The 21,922-nt window shown below is 44.1% G+C and overlaps 2 protein-coding genes across 4 annotated transcripts in view; one reads left to right on the top strand and one right to left on the bottom strand.

Annotated features, from left to right (window-relative positions):
- The window catches only part of LOC138962442 (keratin-associated protein 10-4-like), a 59,326-nt gene extending 46,829 nt beyond the window's left edge, over positions 1 to 12,497 (top strand). Inside the window, exons 10-16 of the mRNA XM_070334250.1 lie at positions 4,671 to 4,822; positions 5,391 to 5,475; positions 6,217 to 6,329; positions 7,137 to 7,191; positions 8,384 to 8,511; positions 9,045 to 9,129; positions 9,719 to 12,497. Coding sequence (XP_070190351.1) covers positions 4,671 to 4,822; positions 5,391 to 5,475; positions 6,217 to 6,329; positions 7,137 to 7,191; positions 8,384 to 8,511; positions 9,045 to 9,129; positions 9,719 to 10,071 — 971 coding nt within the window. The 3' untranslated portion in view covers positions 10,072 to 12,497. The remainder of the gene's footprint in view (positions 1 to 4,670; positions 4,823 to 5,390; positions 5,476 to 6,216; positions 6,330 to 7,136; positions 7,192 to 8,383; positions 8,512 to 9,044; positions 9,130 to 9,718) is intronic.
- A 461-nt stretch (positions 12,498 to 12,958) lies between these two features.
- LOC138962443 (sialate O-acetylesterase-like) overlaps positions 12,959 to 21,922 on the bottom strand; it is a 10,684-nt gene continuing 1,720 nt past the window's right edge. The window contains exons 4-10 of one of the 3 annotated variants that reach the window (XM_070334251.1): positions 21,513 to 21,690; positions 20,967 to 21,058; positions 20,440 to 20,570; positions 19,045 to 19,205; positions 18,314 to 18,512; positions 17,435 to 17,671; positions 12,959 to 13,119 (exon numbers count right to left, since the gene is read on the bottom strand). In XM_070334251.1, coding sequence (XP_070190352.1) covers positions 13,027 to 13,119; positions 17,435 to 17,671; positions 18,314 to 18,512; positions 19,045 to 19,205; positions 20,440 to 20,570; positions 20,967 to 21,058; positions 21,513 to 21,690 — 1,091 coding nt within the window. In that variant the 3' untranslated portion in view covers positions 12,959 to 13,026. Of the gene's footprint in view, positions 13,120 to 16,746; positions 16,955 to 17,434; positions 17,672 to 18,313; positions 18,513 to 19,044; positions 19,206 to 20,439; positions 20,571 to 20,966; positions 21,059 to 21,512; positions 21,691 to 21,922 lie in introns of those variants that run through there. The other 2 variants (XM_070334252.1, XM_070334253.1) reach the window with 2 other exon arrangements.

Raw genomic sequence — 21,922 nt, 5'->3', positions numbered from 1 at the left:
GAATGAGGACCTCCAGAGAGGGTACGTCAAAGGATCTCCTGAAAACGTAGTGGGCTCCTGCGTCGGTAACCTGTTGATCAGGAGAGCCTCAGCTAGAGTACGAGCTAGGGCAGAGCCCTCGGAGAGCGCTGGCTGGCCTTGCATCTGAGGAAGGTACGCATCTTGCCCGTAGTAGACGTCTGAAGGGCTCGTGACCGGAGCCTCTTGAAAACCATGCTGTGTGTAGTCAGTGTCAGGAGCAAAGCTTGCAGCGTGGTAATATTGCTGTGTTTGCATGGGAGGATGCATGACAGAAGGCCCATATGCAAAGCTTGGCACATAGGTCGGAGACTCTCGGGAGGTCATGGCAGGAAAAGGACCAGGGAAAGGCCCGGGAAAAGGTCTCGCTGATGGATTGAGGGATTTGTGAGGGAAACGGGAAGGCGCGTAGATCTGGCGAGGACGATCTTCGTGGCTTGGAATCTCAGCTTTGACAAACTGAGGCCGAAAGGAGGTCGCGAATTGGCCTCCGACTCTTGTCGTCATCGTGGTGGCTGTAGTCATCGTCGTAGTGGTAGGAGCCGTGGCTGTGACTGCTGCTGGAAGTGGGTGAAAAGCGGAGACAGGTTGGGCACGGGTCCTGGAGATGCCTCGAAGAGTGTCGCGGATATCCTCGGCGGCCGACTGGAGATGCGAAGGGGTGGGCTTCTGAAGTGGCGGGAGTCCAGGCTTGGCTGCCGCAGGCTGATGTTGCCCAGAGACGAGGGTGTTGGCTGCCGGCTGGTGACGCGGGCGGGCGTAGGTGTCGGCTGTCGCAGGCTTATATGTATCTTGTGTGTGCTGTGTGTGCCTATCATACCCTACCGCCACATCTCCTATGCTCTCTAGGTGTGTACCTACATGCAGGGTGCTGTGAGTACCTAGGTACCTATCAATGGGGCTGTCACGAGGTAGCTGAGGCATGAATCTTTCTCTAGCCCTTTGCTGGTCTTCTATGTCAGTTTTAAGGATCTTAAAAACGTCATGCTCTTCTTGCATCTTGCCTTCTCTCTCCACCCTCTCTAGTGCAGCCTTAACTTCTTTTTCTTTTTTCTTCAAAGCTAACTCTTCATCTTGAGCTTCTCTCTCTAAACGAGCACACTCTCTTTCCATCTCTCTTCTTTCCATCTCTGCCTTCTTCTCTGCCGCCAAAGCTTTAGACCTAGAAGCCTTCTCCTCTAAAAGCAAAAGAGTCTCTTCTTGTCTGGCCCTTTCATCTGCGACCATTTGCTGGGACCTAAATCTCGCTGCACTAACCGCCAAAGCAGCATCTAGAGAAACCTCTCTAGCACCTCCAGAAGCGACTGTGGAAGTCAAGTCCGAGCTGGAGGCGTACGGGTCTAACTTGGGAAAGAGACTGCGGTATTGTTCGTTGAGCGTCTCCGTTTGCATGTGCATATCGCTCAGATCCTCTTCTATAGCTACATCACTTTCAGCCACTTGACAAAGCCTCGAGTTCGCTACATTCAGCTCGTTTAGGCGCTCACAGAGGAGAATCTTATGAACTTTAAGGACTCTCCTTTTGTCTGGTGTTTCCCTAAGAGCTGTGCACAACTCGCTGATCGTATTCTTATGAGCTCGGCTTATGGCCCAGTACTTGTCTGACAGTTCCCTAACCTCAGCATTAAGTCTAGCCCTAACAATGGCGGGGCCTCTTTCTTCTCTACTTCGTTGAGCGAGATGCTCTGCACTTGCAGCCTGTTGGGAGGGCTCAGTTCCTAAATCTTCCTGTGTGGGAGAATGTTCAGCTTGAGGGGGAATGTTACCTGAATTCAAAGTGTCTTGGGTCTGAGTGTGTTCAGCTAGAGACTCGCCCTGAGCGCCATCACGGTCGCCTTCATTCTTACGACTATCAGTGTCCGAAGCAAAATGTTCATCCCTTTCTAACTTCAAAGTGTAAGGGGATAGCTCGGCGCTCTCACGAGAAGGTTGTTCCTTATCCATACTTTAAGTCAAGTGAAAACGTAGAGGTTAACAAAGACTTGCGAAATATAGAGAAACAAAATTCAAAACGGCACACCTCGGGTCACTCACTAGAGGGGAAGGAAATACTTAGTACGAAGTGTGCAATGCTATGGTCAACAAACCTAAAATAATGCCTAAGTTGCTCTGCTCTGGGCCCGACAAATAAATTAAAATATTGTTCGCTAGATGCGAATCACAGTTCCTTTAAGACAAAAGGTTCATGATCTCTCCACAAGATTCGTAAGGATAAGAAGTTCAAAAGTCAGCGGCCATGATCACAGGCCTACAAAAGTTCATAAAGTTCTTTGTCGAAAACAATCCAAAATGTTCCAAAAAATGTCAAAGTTTCCACTGTGCTTGCCCTTGAGTAGCTGTAAGATTCTGTGATGGCTTATATAAATTCTGGAGGATGTAATTTTGGTGCTACAAAGAACCGACGCGCTCACAAAACAAAACGAACACTAGAACTGGAAAATTAATTAAAGTTTTATTGTGGATATGGTCATACTTGTCAATGTCATAGGAATCAGGAATCAGCTCGTAATATCAATCTATAAAAGGCTAAACATAAATCTATGGAGAGCTAAGTAACCTATATAGGAGCGTGGCGGAAAAACTGATCTAAGTTTAGAATGTGAATTAAAGCTAAAATGTGAAGTAGAAATGACTAGCTTGAGTGAGAGTGCAGAACAGTAGAGTGTGAAGCGTGGAGCATGGAGCGAGAAGCGCGGAGCGCGGAGCGGTGGAAACTGATAGAAAGAAAAAACTAAACTTAGAATTCGAAACATCAAACTAAACATCAAAGGTGTCCTAAAAACATAAACATCAAAGATGGACGTCAAAATGGCGGCCGAAACAAGATGGCGGCCGAAACAAGATGGCGGCAAATCAATAAAAAATCACCAAAGCTATCATGAACACCAAGACAAAATATGTTAGAAGACCCTACATAGAATAAACGTAGGACACACTAGGCTAACTAAACAAGAAACGACACGCAGTGAAAGGAAAGCTGACCAACAATACAGGACGGAGAAATACAAATACGACTCGCGAACATGAACCAAAATCTTACAGAAGGTTAGCAAACAAAAACTGGCTTAAAGTCAAATCATAATAAACCAGAACAGTCTCAGCTCTTCCCTTGCATAGATAAAAACGTAAGACAAAGAAACGGAAAGAAGACAAAGAAACGGACAGAAGACACAGAAACGGAAAGAAGTCATAAACAAAGATTCGAAACGAAAATTACACGAATTCGGTAAATAAGAGCAACATGGAGTCAGAAATGGATACTCGCCTTTGACAGCATCAATATAACCTAAACAGGCTCAAGGCGAGCAACTAAACAGAACATTACAAATTAACTTGAAAACTGGTCCCAGGAACAGAGCAAAACCCTATCTATACTAAAACACATGTAGTTCCCTGAACGGCTTCCCAGCAAGTGACAACGAATACAGGCTATCCACCACAGAGGTGAACTAAAAGTTACTACGCGTTACTACGGTTTTACTGTTGCAAAGCATGCGTCCCGTGCTCTCCGGGGAAAATCTCCAGAGGCTAGCATGGTCCAGCGTGAGCCATACAGGCACATGAAATCAATATCAGAAAAACGCCGGCCACACTCTCGTTTATAAATTTATCTGTTCGTTACAATATTTAATGTCAGTACAACAAAAACAAAGGTCGTACCAGGACGCTCATACTTAATAAAGAAAAATAAAAGATAAAGAGCGAGCTAGACCCGCACGCGAACCTACAGAGGTGGTTGCAAAAAGGGAACAAATAGGGGCAAAAGTGAGAAAAGTGAAAGAAAAGAGGTGAGAAGGAGATCAGAAAAAGGGGAAGCCACCACCACGGAAAGTCGCATGCGAGTCAAGCTAGAAGCATGACTAAAAAACACAAGCAAAACAAAAAGAATCTAAATACACAGAAGGCTCCTTAGCAGGGGCATTCACATTGGTGGTAGAAAACTGATAGACCCGTACCTTTCGGTGACTCTGTGAAATAGGTCCTGAATATAGATGGGCACTTCGCCATGATATACTTTATACATCATTACAGTCTTATCAAACTGTAACTGTTTAACTAGCAGCAGTTAGTTTAGATTCTTTAACTTCAAATCAGCTGATAATTGTGGACCATTTAACATGATTTTAGCTGCCCGACGATGTAGAGAGTTTAACTTTTTCATGTGAATATCAGAGACGCCATCCCAAAGAGTTTATGCGTAATTAATATGGGATAAGATGTGGGCATGATAAAATAGTTTTAGTGTTGCGATATCGACATATTGCTTTAACTTTGATAAATATAATGTGATTAGAGAGAGAGAGAGAGAGAGAGAGAGAGAGAGAGAGAGAGAGAGAGAGAGAGAGAGACATACAGAGACAGACAGACAGAGGCAGTCAGACAGACAGAAAAAGACAAAGGGAGAGAGACAGAGAGAGACAGCGAGAGAGAGAGAGGGAGAGACAGAATGAGACAGAGAAAAAAGAGGAGGAGGAGCCTGATAACTGATGACAAAGACTGATGACAACAGCGACTGTGATGATGACGCATACGACTCTAGGCCTTGTGTTCACTGATAACGAAACATTACGACATTTCCTAAACCAGCCATTACGATGCAAATTAACGGTACTAATAATTGATTAACACAATATTATCATGTTCAACAACAGGTCCGCAGGACAGACAGTGCTCTCCAGTTATGTGTCGCGTGCACTGCCCTTATGGTTGGGCCAAAGACCCGCAAACCGGATGTGACATGTGCACCTGCAAAAAGACCCCGGATGACGGAAGCCAAAAGGATCTGTGCAAGGACCCTTCCACCGTGAGTGTGCTGCAACTGATGAAGAATAATCAGGAATATTGTTTGTGAAAAGAAAACCCATAACAACGCTGGATTTCTGACGTTTAAGGGTGTGCATTCCGTAATTTCCTTGTGGGTTTAATGTGACTGGGACTACAGGTCTAATCAAGACAATGTTTGTGTTTAAGTTGAGAGTTGTTTGTTTAAAGAGGTCTTTGCGGGGGATCATAGCAAGTGTTACTGTTAGACATTGAAAATGCAGCCATTTGAGTGTGTGTGTGTGTGTGTGTGTGTGTGTGTGGGTGTGTGCGTGCGTGCGTGTGTGTGTATGTGTATGTGTATGTGTGTGTGTGTGTATGTGTATGTATATGTGTGTGTTGGTGTGTGTGTGTGTGAGTGTTTATATATCCGTGTGTCACTGTCTGCATGTATGTATGTCTGTCTGTCTGCTTACGTCTGTGTCCCCTTTTTATATGTCTATGGCTACTTGCATGTGTACTTATACTAGCCTGTACCTGCGTACCCACAGCACTGCGATATAATTAAGAGTAATATTCTAACCCAGACAACTGTGTTGAATGTTCATCAGCCCGCCTGCCCCGCTGGGCGAACCTGCAAGATGACGGAGATCCAGTGCGGCGACCCTCCCTGTGACGCTGTGCCCCTCTGTGTCAGTAAGTGTCGCATTTTTCCCTTTACGCTTGGTGTTGAATGTGTATGTTTGTGTCTCTTTGTGGTGCTTTTCAGGGTAAATCTTCGTGCAGCTTGTGCTTTGATTCCAACGTCCCCCGATTTCAGCACATTTTGTGGATTTGTTTCAGTGTCTTTAAAAGGTCTTTAAAGTTAAATCAACGTCTTTACTTCAGTTCCAGCATGTACTTTACCTCCTACGTTCACAACTATTGATTTGACATTTTTGAAATACATTTGATGGTATCCAGTGTTCATTTCATTCTGGGTCTGTTCCCGTAATATCGCCAATCCCTGCGACTATGACAGTAGCCTACCTCTTCGGTGTTTTTACCCTCAAGTCACGATACTTATGACGACCTCGACGATGATGACCAGGACAAGAACGGTGGTTATAATGACCAATACAATATTGACGGTGAATCGACAACGACGACGACGACGACGATTATGACGTCGCTGATGTAGGCCGCAATGGCGACTATAATGTCAACGTGCAGTACATGACGACGACGCTTACGATAATGATGAATACAACGGCGATTATAAGTATGACTAGGATGACTACTACAATGACGACGGCGATTCTTATAACAATGGAATGTCCAAGTGTTTGATGATAATGATGATGATGATGATGATAATGCTGATGCTGCTGATGATGATGATGACGACGACGATGATGACGATGACGACAATAATGATGATGATGATGATGTCAACAGTTGAAGATAACTCGTGCCCGGCCACGTCGTGCAGAATGTGGTGCCCGCAGGGACGGAAGCTGGACAACAATGGCTGTGAGATGTGCGAGTGTAAACAGTCTTGTCAGAACAAGGTATGATGCCATCACCTACTCGTTTCAATGCCTCTGATGATTTCTGGCTTCTTGTGTTTTTTAACGTTTTGTCTCTCTCTCTTTCACTTGTGTCCGTTAACCGGCACGGTTGGCCTAGTGGTAAGGCGTCCGCCCCGTGATCGGGAGGTCGTGGGTTCGAACCCCGGCCGGGTCATACCTAAGACTTTAAAATTGGCAATCTAGTGGCTGCTCCGCCTGGCTTCTGGCATTCTGGGGTTAGTGCTAGGACTGGTTGGTCCGGTTTCAGAATAATGTGACTGGGTGAGACAATGAAGCCTGTGCTGTGACTTCTGTCTTGTGTGTTGCGCACGTTATATGTCAAAACAGCACCGCCCTGATATGGCCCTTCGTGGTCGGCTGGGCGTTAAGCAAACAAACAAACAAACTTGTGTCGGTTTGTACTGCGAGTTACTCTTGCTATTCTTTCCTTCCTGTTCCGATTTCTTTCTTTCTTTTTGTGTGTGTTTGTTTTGTATTTTGTATTATTGTTGTGATAGTTTTTTCTTGTGCTTCTTCAATTTCTTGGTCTTTCTTTTCCTTTTCCCGTTAAAATGTGTATTTTCTGGCAATTTTCACAGTTTGTGGTGTTTGCAGCAAGAGTTTGACGGATTACCACGTTTCTTTTCTTTTCATCATTTTCTGATAATCTTCTTCGGGTTTTTTTCTCCACATGCGAAACGTTTCACAGTTGAGTTTTCTCCTTTCCTTTTCCTTTTTCGTCTCTAAGATGTTGTGTGTTCGAGGGTGTTATCTCGCAGCTGATATCTCCCTGTCTTTTGTTTGCAGCAATGTGGCAGCGGACAGGAATGCCTCATGCAGAACGACGCACCAGTCTGTGTTGGTAAGCATAGTTCACATAATTAGAGATGCCCCAGAAGAAGTCTGTTATTTGCTGGTATCTAAGGCTGGTAGCTGATGGACATTTGAAGACGATTTTCCAATAAAGGATACCTTAGCTAAAAAAACACAATGACCTCCTCCCAAACTTCGGGGGAACATTTTTGTTTGTTTGTTTGTTTGCTTAACGCCCAGCCGACCACGAAGGGCCATATCAGGGCGGTGCTGCTTTGACATTTAACGTGCGCCACACACAAGACAGAAGTCGCAGCACAGGCTTCATGTCTCACCCAGTCACATTATTCTGAAACCGGACCAACCAGTCCTAGCACTAACCCCATAATGCCAGACGCCAGGCGGAGCAGCCACTAGATTGCCAATTTTAAAGTCTTAGGTATGACCCGGCCGGGGTTCGAACCCACGACCTCTCGATCACGGGGCGGACGCCTTACCACTAGGCCAACCGTGCCAGTAGGGGGAACATTTACAAAGGCCATGAACAAAATATCTGAAAGAGCGAGGTCTTAAAAGGAAGGAAGTCTAACATTTGGGGGATCTTCTTCTTCTTGTCGTTCGCTGTTAGATCGTCAGTCCGGACTGCAGGGCGAAACGTGCTGTCCTCTCCAAGTCCTCTTTGGGGCCGTATAGCTTCTTTTGTAGCGCTGTCTCCTCTGGCCAGGTGGTGTCCATCAGAGCACTGTGGTATGGACAAGCCTGCAGGGTGTGCTCTGCTGTCTGATTCTTGCCACACGGACATAGGGGGGGGGGGAACTAGCTTCAGCTTTGTGGCCATATGAAGGTTTAGTCTGTTATGTCCAGTGCGGAGTCTGAGTAGGACGACTTGTTCTTCACGTTGGAGCAGGTGGTAGTCATCTTTCCCCGCTCTGGTTTTCCTCTTGTTTTTGATGATTGTCTTTTTTTCCTTGTACTGCAGCTGGGACGTGAACTGTTCCTTTGAGGCACCTTCCTTGGCAAGTTTGTCTGCAACCTCGTTTCCTGCTATGTCACAATGAGCTGGCACCCACTGAAGCACGACCCTTCGGTTCTGAGCAACCTGTTGGTTGAGCTCAGTTTCTTTGTTGGCAGACAGAGCTTGGGGGATATGAAAAGAGAGGGTCCACTGAAGCTGCACTGGTAAAATACCTCGGCTTTGCCAATCGAGTAAGTAATAACATATGTGTGCTGTGGTGTTTCAGAATCGTCGTCTACAGGAAGCCCGTGCTCGTTGATGCAGTGCAGGATGTTCTGTCCTGCAGGATTCCGCCGTGACAACAACAACTGTGAAATGTGTGAATGCGACACACCCACCGACTGCAGTCAGATGGTACGTTCTGTTTCATTTTGTATTCCAATCTGTGTGTGTGTGTATGGTGTGTGTATGTGTGTGTGTGTGTGTGTGTGTGTGCTAGTATGTGTGTGTTTCTCTGTGTGTGTGTGTGTGTGTGTATATATATATATGTGTGTGTGTGTGTATGTGTGTGTGTGTGGTATGTGTGTGTGTGTGTGTGTGTGTGCGTGCTTGTATGTGTGTGTTTCTTTGTGTGTGTGTGTGTGTGTGTGTGTGTGTGTGTGTGTATATATATATATATGTGTGTGTGTGTGTATGTGTGTGTGTGTGGTGTATATATATATATATATATATGTGTGTGTGTGTGCGTGTGTGTGTGTGTGTGTGTGTGTGTGTGTGTGTGTGTGTGCGAGTGCATGTGTGCGAGTGTGTGCGAGTGTGTGTGTGTCCGTGTATGCGTGTTTGCGTGCGTCTGTGGGTCTGTGCGTGCGTGCGCGTGTGCGTGCGTGTGTGTGTGTGTGTCCATAGAGCCGTTGCTTATAAAACCCACAACCTTCCGATTGTTTCAGCGCTGTCCTGCCACCTCGGTGTGCGTGTATCAGGCCGTGACGGACTGTGGTCAATCCAACTGTGCACCCAAACCTGCCTGCATGCGTAAGTTGTGAATGTTGACCGTCTTGTCCAGCAACTGAGCTGTGTTGTTGTGTATACATGTATGTGTGTTTATGCTTGTGTGTGTGTGTGTGTGTGTGTGTGTGTGTGTGTGTGTGTGTGTGTGTGTGTGTGTGTGTGTGTGTGTGTGTTCGTGTGTGTGTGAGTGTATGTGTGTGTGTGTGTGTGTGTTGGAGGAGGAGTGGGTGGGTGGGTGGGTGGGCGGGATGTGTATATGTGTGTGTTTATGCTTGTGTGTGTGTGTGTGTGTGTGTGTGTGTGTTTGATTGTTTGTTTGTGTGTCTGAACGATTTAAATCCTGATCTTTTGCCACCCTTGACCTTTTATCCCCCTTGACCTTTTGTCACATTTGACCTATGTCATTTGACCTTTTTCCCTTGACCTTTTGTCACCCCTGACAAACCCTCGTCTCTCGATCTGTCAATTCTCGAATCAGCACAGCTTCTACTTTTTGGATCTATTCCTTTATAAGAAAAAAAGCCAGCTCACGTCAACATGCACGAGTTTCAACACAAAAGCATAAACTTCTGTAGCTACAACACAATTTTACTTTTCTCTTTTTCACACACAGCCCTGGCTGCCTTCACCACCCCTACGCCGAAACCTACCACAACCACCACCACCACCACCACGACAACTACCACCACCACCCGACCAACCACCACCACAACCCAGGCCCCCGGCCCCCGCGTTGGCACATGCCCGCAAGCGCAGTTCAACGACTGGTCCGGGCAGCGGTGCGGCTACGGATCCGGCAGCTGCAGCGGACAGCAGCTCTGTTGTCAGAGCTCCATCCCTGTCATCTCAGTTTGCAAAGACCCTCTTGAGGCGCGGAATCTGCAGAACTCCTTCTGCGACACCCTCCGCCCCCTGTTCAAGAATCTGGGTCTCAGCGTGGCCAACATCTTCCCGCAGTGCGCCTAGAGGGTGAAGAACTTGGGGGTGGGGGATGTTTGAAGTGAAGGGGAATGGGGGTTAGGGGTTGGGGAGCCATCCAGCTAGCGTTGGCTGCTTTTTGTGCTGAGGGAAAAGAGCGGGTCATCGTTGGCATGGAGTCAGTGCGTCAGTCCCTTTAGTGCGCAGGTTTGATGGCCAGTTCTGCTGTGTTAATGAAGCTACTTAACTCTACTACCTGTGTTGAATCTGGAGAAAGATGTTTTTTTCTTGCCGTACACCGTCTTTTGAATTGGTTTCGATATTCGACATTTCAAGTCTCCACAGCAACTACAGTTGTCTTTGAATTTAACTAATACTATCAATGAATTATCATACGGATTTGGGTAGTGTTTAGTACCAAAAGGGAAAACTATTAACTTCTATCGAAAACAAAGAACATTCATAAGATTAGGCAGTATCTAAGCAACCAAAGCTACTCGTTTCAGACAGCTTCCTCATTTGGGAAGAAAAAAACCCTCACTGTTTTGTATGGGTCCAGAATTGTGTTCTACTTAATTCGCTGCAATGAATATATAAAGTACAGAGGACTTCTGCTGGAATGTAACATCACAGTAGATGGAATGCAGCTGGACGGTTATGAAATTGAGATATGATGTCCACGGTGGAAGTACTTGTGGGAAATTAGGGACATGTTGTGTAATTACGCTACCAACATCTGAAGCTGGACATCAGACCTGCGCGCTAAAGGAAGTAGTGCCTTTGTCTGATCGTGTACAAAACTTGAAAAGGGTGCTAATGAAGTGGAAGAAAAGAAAAGAAAAGAAAAAGAATAAGCCCTTGGCCGTGGGAGTGTGCTATTTCACGAACAGTATGGGATCACGAATGGTTCCAGGTGCTCCCTGAGAGGAGTCATCAAGAACCATGCGGCATGTTAACACTTTTCTGCTGTCTAACGGCCTCAGTTCAAAACTAGCTTGATTCGTGGCTTTGATGTTAACACTAGTGTCTCAGATGCTCACGAATTTATGTTGTTGTCTTTTTAGTGGATACAGAAACTGACAATTTCCACCAAATTTGAAGAAAATGTTTAATGAAGTGTGTAGTCTTTCACACAAAAGAAGTGAACTTGTCTCCTCGTTATGTACATGGTTTCTGGATAATCTATGCCTGTCTTTCATCGCTAACTGGAAAGTTGGTTTGTACAGAAAAGTTTGAGGATATGATCTGTCAAAATTCTTGTAAATAAATGTTTGATTTACTTGTTAAGTTTCTTTCATGTGAGGTAACGAACGAACCAGACAAAGAGTGCCATACAAAGTGTTAACAATTTGTTGTGTGTAGGACTTTTTGATACCAAAAACTCTGTGCATTTTGTATTTTGATAAAATCCACAAATTGATTGACGTCGTCATTGTTAGACTTTTGCATTTTGTGCCGATGATTGCATTTTCATTTCTCTTTCTGTTTCTCGTGTATTTTTCTCTGTTTTTTACTTTTGTGCGATAGGGCTGGGGGCCAGATTTTGTGCGTAAAAAATAAAACAAAATCCATTTAACCTAAAGTTTGTCTCAGTGTAAAATGTACTATACTATTGAATCAGTTACAATAATGGTTGACGAAAAGTATACTATAGAAAATATTTCATGAAACTAAAACGATGGTTTTCAAACACGATTTTGTCCTTTTGTTGAACGAGGTCGAGTGTATTTCATGTTGTGAATTTGTACCACTTTATGTTCTGATATTTTCGACACGAAAACAAATCACATTCTTATGCTGTTACTTTTATGTGTAAGATTTATTTGGGAACCTTTCTGTCTACCTAGTCAAGATCTTTTGTTAAAATCAGATATTGTTCTTCTCAAACAACGGTGACAGTTTTTACGTGGTATCTTTTAAATATGTTGTGTTATGTATGGGTTTTGTTTTTTTAAGCTTCTGATTTTTTTCTTCTGCACGGTGAATTTTCCCGTTTACTTCGTGTTTCGTAATAAATGCAAAACGTGGAAGGTTTCATCTAAATGTTAACTTGACATGTGTCAATTTGTATTCATGTTTAGAAAGGATTATATTTCGTTTCTGTTTATCAAATAATAATAACATCGTAACCAGGACATCTTACCTCCACGTACCTTTCATCCTGAATTTAGTGACATAAAGGTGTTGTGTTTAGAGAGATTGGCGCGGTGAAACAAGAACAAGATTAAAAAGTTATATTAGTTCTCCCTTTCAGGAAAATTGACTTTAAAAATAGTGCCAATAAATAGTTATATGGTAATGTTGTAATTCAACAGCAATTGTACGGAAACTGCAGAAGATTTGATAGGGCTTCACTTCTTCATTTAATGGGTTTTTTTGTGACCAAAAAACGCGATTTTATTGAAAACATTGGAGTAAAACTTTACAAGGAATTTTGGTATTAAAACGATTAAAACTGAAAACAAAATCTACAACTAACTGTGTGTGTGTGTGTGTGTGTGTGTGTGTGTGTGTGTGTGTGTGTGTGTGTGTGTGTGTGTGTGTGTGTGTGTGTGTGTGTGTGTGTGTGTGTGTGTGTGTGTGTGTGTGTTTGTGCATGTGTGGTGAGTGTGTGTTTGTGAATGTTTACAATCCTTGCAAATCTACAGTACAAGCCATTTGCTAATGACAAAACTTGAAAAAAACAGCAAGAACAAAAACTGGTCACGCCACGTTGTAGCTGAACGCTTTCCTCATTTACCAACAAAAATGTACTCCACACATGCTCTTATATGTCCACCATAACACCACCGAATTGTCGACTAAGCAAAAATAGTTACACTGTTCTAAAGCTACGCGTAAATATCCTAACCCTGCAAAGACAATGTGATGTAGGGTGGAGCAGGGAGATCCGTTCTTTTGTCATAAACCGCACACTGCTTCAACAGACAAGGACTCGTCCGCCATTCGTAGCGCATGCCCACTGGACGTCCAGATCTACAGGCGGAAGTGGATAGTGTCACGTCACAGACTGACGTTTGTCGATTTTATTGGCGCAGCTACTAACGTGTCCCGCGCGTCGTCGCATTTTGTGTCGTCGTTTTTAACGCAGCAAACCTGCAAAATGAGGACAACGAGACAAGAGTTACAATTATTCATCCCACATTCATCTGCCTATAACTGTTTTCTTGTGCGGATTCTGAGTGTGCGGACTCTCTTCTCATCATCATCAATCCCCTGACTTGGACAGTCGTCGGGGGGACATGAGGGATGAGGAGGCAGAGACACTTCTCCATGCATTTCTGTCGGGGGCTGTCACCAATGGGTCGGGGAAGCTCAGCTCGGTCCAATCCTTAATGTTGTCTGACCAACTGCTGCGTTGTCTTACTCGTCTGCGTCCTCCCTCGACAGTGCCCTGCAGTATTGTTTTGGAGTGACATGACTCTCTTCTACATTGTGTTATTTTGTTTGTTAAAATCGCTCGGATGTTCCGAGAAGTATGTTCATGCGAATTGATAAACGGATCTAATTTAAGCCTACACAAATGTCATATAATTACGATATTTCCAGCCATATTGGAAAGACACGTTGCAATAATTCAAAGAAAAACACATAATCACATCACACGTATACCAGGGATTAACACCACTTTCAAAAAAGTTCCTGTGATTGTAATTGACCGTTTAGATACCCCATTCAATTACCTAAACCCTCCTTCATATGATTCTTGGCCATCTTGACCTCAGGTCAAAATGAGTTCGGCTCATTCTATCCCTGACAGGATGCCTTGGTTTTCCTTGTCTGGCGAGGAAATCGATTTTTTACATATTTAGATCTTTTCGTAATGTGTTATGGATGTAAGCAGATTCGCGATCGTCGATAATGATTTTTCATGGTGTTGTGTAATTTTTAGATTACAAAGGAATTGATATGTAAGACAGTTTCAAGCGAGCTATTTTTCGCGGCTGTATTTACTGTGCAAACAACTCTAAATATGGCAAAAGTGTCACGTGATAATATAATCAACCGTTTGGTTTCGGCGCTCGCTGGAGCAGACGATTTTTATACAGTGATGCAACCATATATTACGGTCTCCTTCCGGCAGCAGTCCCACAATTTCGACTTGTTTTGACCTTAGAACGATGTCTTTATCATAACTGTGAAGAACAGAACGGAGATCACTGTCGAAGTCGGCCAATCTGCAATCATTTTCGTCTCGCGAACACTGCTCGCAAACAACATATGAGAGATAACTCTGTATTCTTGTTTTGATAGATTCGCGTAGGACTTTAGCGTCAGGTGAGAGGGACTAAAGCGATAGCGTGGAGCGATGATGATCAGAATGATTCTTGGCATGTTATCATCTTCACAATTCTGTATCAAAAAGTCTCTCCGGCAGATTTCTCTAATTTTTGTCACACTTGTTTCAACACATTCTGAAAATATCACAGACAAAATAATTATAAACAAAACTTTACCGAAGTCGATTTTCGGGGTCAATCGCTGTCGTATATTTTTAAATCTCACCTCAAATCCGTTCTGGTTTTTAATGTCGAGGACCGCTGTTGAGTGGTCATACCCGATGGTCAGAGTTCTTTTATCGCTATTCACAATTAAACCTGTGGGGAAGGGACCTTAGAATGGAACAATCGTGTTGAGGTACGCCACGTTGAGGGCACCCAGCAATAACCGCCTAGTCGTGTTCATTTTGCAACGAGATACACAACTCCAGATTAGCGGAGAACGTTATCGGGGGGGGGGGGGGGGGGGGGGGGTGTGACGTCGATATCAATGGTGCTTCCAAATATGAGGAGACCCAGAAATGCTTTCAATCTCTAAAAAAAAACACGTTTCCCTGGAAAACAAACAAACTAACTATCTCAAATCGCCCTAATACGTACCAAACCAGCTTTTGGGATGAGAATAATGACACGACACGCTAGGGATATAAATGTCAAATAAAAAGTGATATCTTTTGTTCAGAAACAAACACAAATACAAAACACAACAGAGTCTTGTACACACAATCACGTGATACCTGAATGCATCCCAGAGAACACAACAACCAGAATTAAACATAAAAAAAACTTGACTAAATGTAAAAAGCAGCCATCTTGTTAACTGATAGTTGCGTTCCAAAAGAGCTGAGGTCGGTATTCCGTGTTGCTTTAGATACTATTAAGAATGAGGTGTGTGTGTGTGTAAGGGAGCGGAAGGGGAAGGGGGGGGGGGGCGGGGGGGGGGGGGGGGGAGGTCAAGGGCAAACTGCTCTTTTTATATTTATCCGTCTTTTTTGTCTTTATTTTAATTTTCGTATCTGGAAACGAAATGCTGATCGCACCTGAACCCCCCCCTCTCACACACGCACGTTCACTGACAGACAGCCAGACAAAGACACATACACACATACACACACCCACACACACACACAGAGCAACACACACTCACACACACACACACTCACACACACACACACACACACTCAGAGCTACACTGACACACACACACACACACACACACACACACACACACACACACACACACACACACACACACACACACACACAAACACCTCCTGCAAAATAAGGAGAGGGGCAGACAGACAGACAACAATAACACAAATTTAACCCAGGTTTCTTATCAGGCACGTTTTCACCAGATAAGGTCAAGGTAAGTACTGTTTGGTATTGAAGATCAAGGGCTGAAGTGCACGATGCGAATGTGGGTCCAACCCAACTGGGTGGTACGCAGCCGCAGGGCCGGATTGGTTGAACTGATATTTGTTGTGATATTAACCAATCAGATCCCATGGCTGGTTCTCGATCGGTTGGGTTGTATCGAGTGTCGCTTCATTCACCTCGGCCCTGAAGCCTCGTGGTTGGTACGTGGTATCGCTGACTGATGGCATTTGCTGTTGGTGTACTGATTTAATGCTGATAAGACTTTCCATGCAAAACCACTGACAAGGTATTATTGACAAAGGCACACACAGAACATTTTTGACCGATACACATACAGATTGAAACACACACACACACACACACACACATACACACACGCGCACGCACACACATACACTCACACACATAACACACCAACACACACATACACTTAACACACACTCATTCACACAGAAACAAGAGGCTTATAGATAAATTGATACACACGTATGAAGATGAAAAAGACTTACAAGTGGATTTGTACATGTATTTATAATTGATTGGTTGATAGGTCTTGCTGTCTAACCTGTGGTTATCTGCACTTTCTAAAGACTCAGAAGCAAACCTCCTCTCTTCACTTCAAACCAACATTTCTACTTATATTTCGACTGAAACCACAGAGACCAGTCTGTATACAGACCCCGCTCACCGCCTGATCCTGGCCCAAATGTGTCAGTTGCCATTAATTTTGTGATAGAAGTTAACTCAACAAGGATTACCGACTAAGCTGTTCTGTCAGTGAACACTACTGTTGGCGAACAAGATGGATGGTTTTTCGTTTTTAATTATGGTTCTTATTTGTATACAAGACTCTTCAAAGTTAAAAAACATATGTTCTGTTCTGTTAATTTGGGTATATAAGGTGCATGTAGTGTAATGTTCAAAGTCAAGCAGCATCGTGGTTGGTGCATCCTTTTACTGTGTAAAATCAGTTGATGTTTGGTGTTGATGTACCTGCGTTTGACATTAGTTCGCAAGCACATGGGCAGACAAAACTATCGACACAAACATCTACAGCAATTGCTCAAATGCATATTGTTTATTCGATATTAAATTTACGAAGGCAATTGCACAAAAGGGTGGACTCAAAGAAAATATAAAACTCGATGATGTCACCAATCATGACATCAAACTGCACGGCAGAAGCCAAATGCTCTTCTTCCAAGCGTTTTGGTCTTCGGAAAATAGGCCACAGACAGTCACAAGGCGAAGCGGGCATTTTAGGGGAACGTCTACACAGCAACCGCAAAACAAAGAAATTGTATGACTGGGCTTTGTTAATTTGACAAACAAACAAAGTTATAAAGCACAGACTCAAAGTTTCAAGTCTCAACATCCTTACTCTCGAATATGACAAGGAAAACAACCCATGATCTAGATGAACCTCGCACTGGTATGCATGAAATGAACAGAACAAAAGTCTACAAACATGGACACGACTTGCTGGATGATGACCCAAGCGAAGGACACGCACAGACACAGACCGACAGACAGACAGACAGACAGACAGACACACACACACACACACATACACACACACACACACACACACACACACACACACACACACAAACACACACACACACACACATTGATACACACACATCGATACACACCTGAAGTGTACAACGTGTTCTGTGACACTGCTCCTAATGTCATTACCAAGTTTAATTCAACAGCCTAGAGAACGACACCAGTAAAAAAGCTCTTACCGGTGCAGTCTTCTGTATGTAGGGAGGGGCTGGCAGGCCGGTGTCGGCAGCGTACAGCGGACATTGCATGACGCCACACGGTGTGGAGCGCCACGCGTAACGGAGTCCCACCAAGTGACGTGATCCGCATGCCGCATACGTCACGGTCACGTGGGAAACGTCGTGGCCTGTGATTGGAGCGTCCTCCCAGCCGTACTTCCCGGAACAAGATGTAGAGCTATCCTCACTGCAGCAGACCTGTACAGGCAGAATGGAGCAGAAAGCTCAAAACATTCACCACCGATATGATTTAATTTGGATCAGAATCAATGACACAAAACAAAACAAAACAAACCAGGACCTTGAGGCTTGAAACGGGTGAGTATGAAAAGGGGGTGGTGTTTCTGGGGGCAAAAGGCATATAATCCTCACGCCTGGAAAGCATTGAATTGTACACAAGAGCCCCTGCACCCATTAAACAAAACAATAAAAACATTTATTTCACTCACCAGCCACTTTTACATCAGGGTATCACATTTCATAGGCACATGTATTGCACAATGATTGCAGATTATAGAGAGTGGGCGAAATTCGTATCACTTTTCATATTATTTTGTTATTTATTTGAAATGTAGGCGCCTATTTTGCTCAAACTTGACATACAAGCTCACCATAGGCATTTACCTTGGTGTGCAACGTTTTAAGAAGATATAGGCCTATTGATAAACACCAAATACAATGTTTTGATAATGTGTCAGGCCATGCGCCACTTTAAACCTCTCTGAGCAAATCATAACAAGATAGGCCTATTGATAAACACCAAATATAATGTTTTGATAGTGTGTCAGGCCATGCGCCACTTTAAACCTCTCTGAGCAAATCATAACAAGTCATTCGTACTTGAAAACCATCAGTAGATCGGACATCCAGGGGGACCGCTCCGTGACTGTACTCGATGATGACCTCCTGTGAGCTGTTGTAGGCCGTGATGTCTGTGGGGAAGGGGCCCTGGAACACCACGTCCTTGTAACCATAGGCAACGTTGAGGGCACCGGGCACCAAGCGTCTGGCTACGTCCTGCTTGTCTCTCGTGTGAATCCTGCGTCAAAGTCAAATCTCACATGCTGGAATCCGAAAAAGCAGACCGCTCAAACGGACTGTGTTTAGTTTATTTAAAGCGTTCTGTAGGAATTACACTAGTTCCTATTTTTGAGTCTGGCATTAAGCGATTGGTTACTTGGACAAAAACCGCAACAGTGTGCTTTATTTGTATTTATTTTATTTGTAGCTTACAACAATGTTGTACAGCTTCACGAAGGAGAGAGAGAGAGAGAGAGAGAGAGAGAGAGAGAGAGAGAGAGAGAGAGAGAGAGAGAGAGAGAGAGAGAGAGAGGGGAGGGAGGAATGGAGGAAGAGAGAGTGAGGGAGAGGGAGAGAGAGAGAGAGAGAGAGAGAGAGAGAAAGAGAGAGAGAGAGAGAGGGAGAGAGGGAGAGAGGGAGACAGACAGACAGACAAACATACAGACAAACACAGACAGACACACAGACACGCAGACACACAGGCACACAGACATACAGGCACACAGACACACAGACATAGACACAGACAGACAGAGGAAGAACATCATTACGTTCCATAGGGAGAGTTGATATCCGGTAGGTCCATGGCGACGGCCATGAAGGTGTTGGGCAGGGAGGGGTTGGGGCTGTAGCCGTAGTTAGCTGTCTGGGCCCACCTCATGTAGGGAAAGATTCCGGTTCCATTTGTACTTGTGTCGTTCATAGTGCCAAGCTGCAAGCAATGATTGCTGACATTCAACAATCGTATGTCGTAAATTTTTAGGACTTCCGTAAACGTTCATACTTATATGAAAGAAGATATGTACTGTAAGTACAAATATCAAAGAAAAGAGAATCCGAAACTCCAACTGAAAATTGATAACTGTTGGCGTAATGTACGATATTTATCCCGGCCATACAAACTAACACGAATGTTGCTCTTTAATTTGCTGAATAACACAAACGCGTTGTGACAGAGGTGAATAATGTTATGCCAATGAGATACACAGGGAGTTGTATTGATGATAATAATAATAATAAATCACTTTTTTTATAGCCCAAGTCCCGAATTCACAGCTCCAAGCACACACACACACACACACACACACACACACACACACACACACGCACACACACACACATATACACACACACGCACACACACACACACACATACACACACACGCACACACACACACACACACGATATACAAATCATGACATTAGAAAATACAAGCACACTAATCCATCATAGCGATAAGAACAATTACACAGTCAATAACATCAACAAAATTCAGCGAGCAAACGTACTCATTACTTAAAATAAGAATGCATGCTCTCTCTCTCTCACCGCGTCCTCCCCCTCTCTCTCTCCCTCTCTCTCTCTCTCTTACTGCATCCTCGCTCTCTCTCTCTCTCTCTCTCTCTCTCTCTCTCTCTCTCTCTCTCTCTCTCTCTCGCTCTTTTATATGTGACCACACATGCATACTGATAATGTGCAGAGTGTGCTGAAACACGTGAACAAAATAAGTAAAGGCTTTACAGAAGAGATATGTTTTCAGATGGGTTTTGAAGGAGGCAAGACTACATGCATTGCGAAGATGATTTGGAAGCGCGTTCCATACAGTCGGTTTCTGATATCTGAAGGTTCTTTCGCCAAACGTTTTAGTCCTGATCTTTGGGATGCGGAGGAGTTTTTCTGAGGATGATCTAAGGGAACGGGATGGTTCATTGATGCTGAGATGTGTGTATGCCACATTGGTTTCTTTTGGTGTTCGAACCGTTTGCATTAGAATGTACTGGATAATATATTCAGAGGGATTGTTACGGTTTGCAATGAAAAGAAATGCAGGTTGTTCGCCTGTTTAGATCTAGCGTGCGAGCGCTTTAAAGGAAAACCAACAGAAACAGAAGTAAAACCGCGTACCGGATGACGGTGGTCAAAAACACATCTCCATCGTATTTACCTGAACGAATCCAAAGGGAAGATCAGCAGGTGTCTCTCCCAGTGATGACTCGTGAAAATAGTGGCGCCACCATTTGATCATGTTGGTGAACTGGCAAGAGTACAGCTCCGGATGATCTGAGTTGGCTGAAGCTGAGAAAAAGATATCTCACTAGTCCAGATTTAAAAGAAAAACATTTTTCGCTGTTCTCTGTTTCTTCAGTACTTTTTTTTTTAATGTTTTTTTTTTTTTTATCTCAGTTGCATGCAGGCTGCTTCTTCAAAAATACGTTTTATAAATTGCATTTTTTTTATTTCGCTCTATATTCTAAATGAACATGCTAAACTCGCAAAATTAGGAAATTCGTTACGCTTGTCGATCGTTGGTATGTATTTGAAATAACCCCTGGTTTGACCCCCTTCTAGAGTCGACATTTCGAAGCTTCAATCTTGATATAAGGCTGCGGCTAACGCGACGGTGACGGAATTCATCTTTATTTAGGTACACAATAATTTTCGTTTAACTCTTGCAATCAAATCGTGACTGACCTTGAAACCAGATGGCGCCGTAGAGCGTCGTACTCAGTATCGGATGAATCATGGAGTTCCATATCACCAATGGAACTTGAGGGCAGCAATCCCTAAAATGAGCACGTGAAAAAAATAGAACAGAATTATGCATAGGATTGCATCATCTTGTCCTCAGCTTCAAGAAGAAAGTAGACAAAAAAGGCCCGACCGAACCGACTTACAGACTGACTGACTGACTGACTGACACACACAGGCAGACAAACTGGCAGAAGGCAGAAGGCCAGAAAGAGAGAAAGTAATACGGAAAGGAAAGACAACGGAAAGAAAAAGAAGGAGTGTCATCTTCCGAGGGTAGCCTACCGCAGCGACCCGACATCCCCCCCCCCCCCCCCTAGAGCGTCTGTAAAATCGACAAGTCTGGCAGCGGAACGAAATTCAGATGTGGATGGAGCAGTGAGTGCAGCAGGGACGGGACGGTGTGAGAGCACAACGGGACAAGGAACAGGTGTAAAAGACGAAAACAAAAAAGAAGAAGGAAGAGGAAGAAGCGATAACTGAGCTCACGGTGGTTGCCTGCTATGAACGACAGGTGCGCAAGCATTGACAGCGACGGGAGGGGACCAGGCCTCAATGGTGGTCCCTCCCCACGCCGCCTCTACCAGACCCAGAGGCACGTTTCCTAGGTGGGGCTGCAGGTACTCGCCGAACAAGAAACACAAGCCTGAGAAACGCCGTACTGTGCCTGGAATCATTAAGGTCACGCGGTTACAAATGTCATTGTAATGCTTTTATTGCGCCTTACATTGGCCGAACAACACGCTGTGTCACTAAAAAGAAGAAGATTGTTGATGATACTGATATCTGTATGCTGTGTTGTATTTAAAACGTGACTACAAATGTTTTAACAAAAAAAGAAAAGAAAAAAAAGTTTAAGTTTCTCTTACTGGATTGGTCATCTTGACGCGCATTACTCA

Source organism: Littorina saxatilis, linkage group LG3, assembly GCF_037325665.1.
Source record: "Littorina saxatilis isolate snail1 linkage group LG3, US_GU_Lsax_2.0, whole genome shotgun sequence".
In the NCBI taxonomy this organism is placed as follows: Eukaryota; Metazoa; Mollusca; class Gastropoda; order Littorinimorpha; family Littorinidae; genus Littorina; species Littorina saxatilis.
The sequence above is the reverse complement of the archived record's forward strand: the minus strand, read 5'-3'. Positions and strand labels throughout refer to the sequence as shown.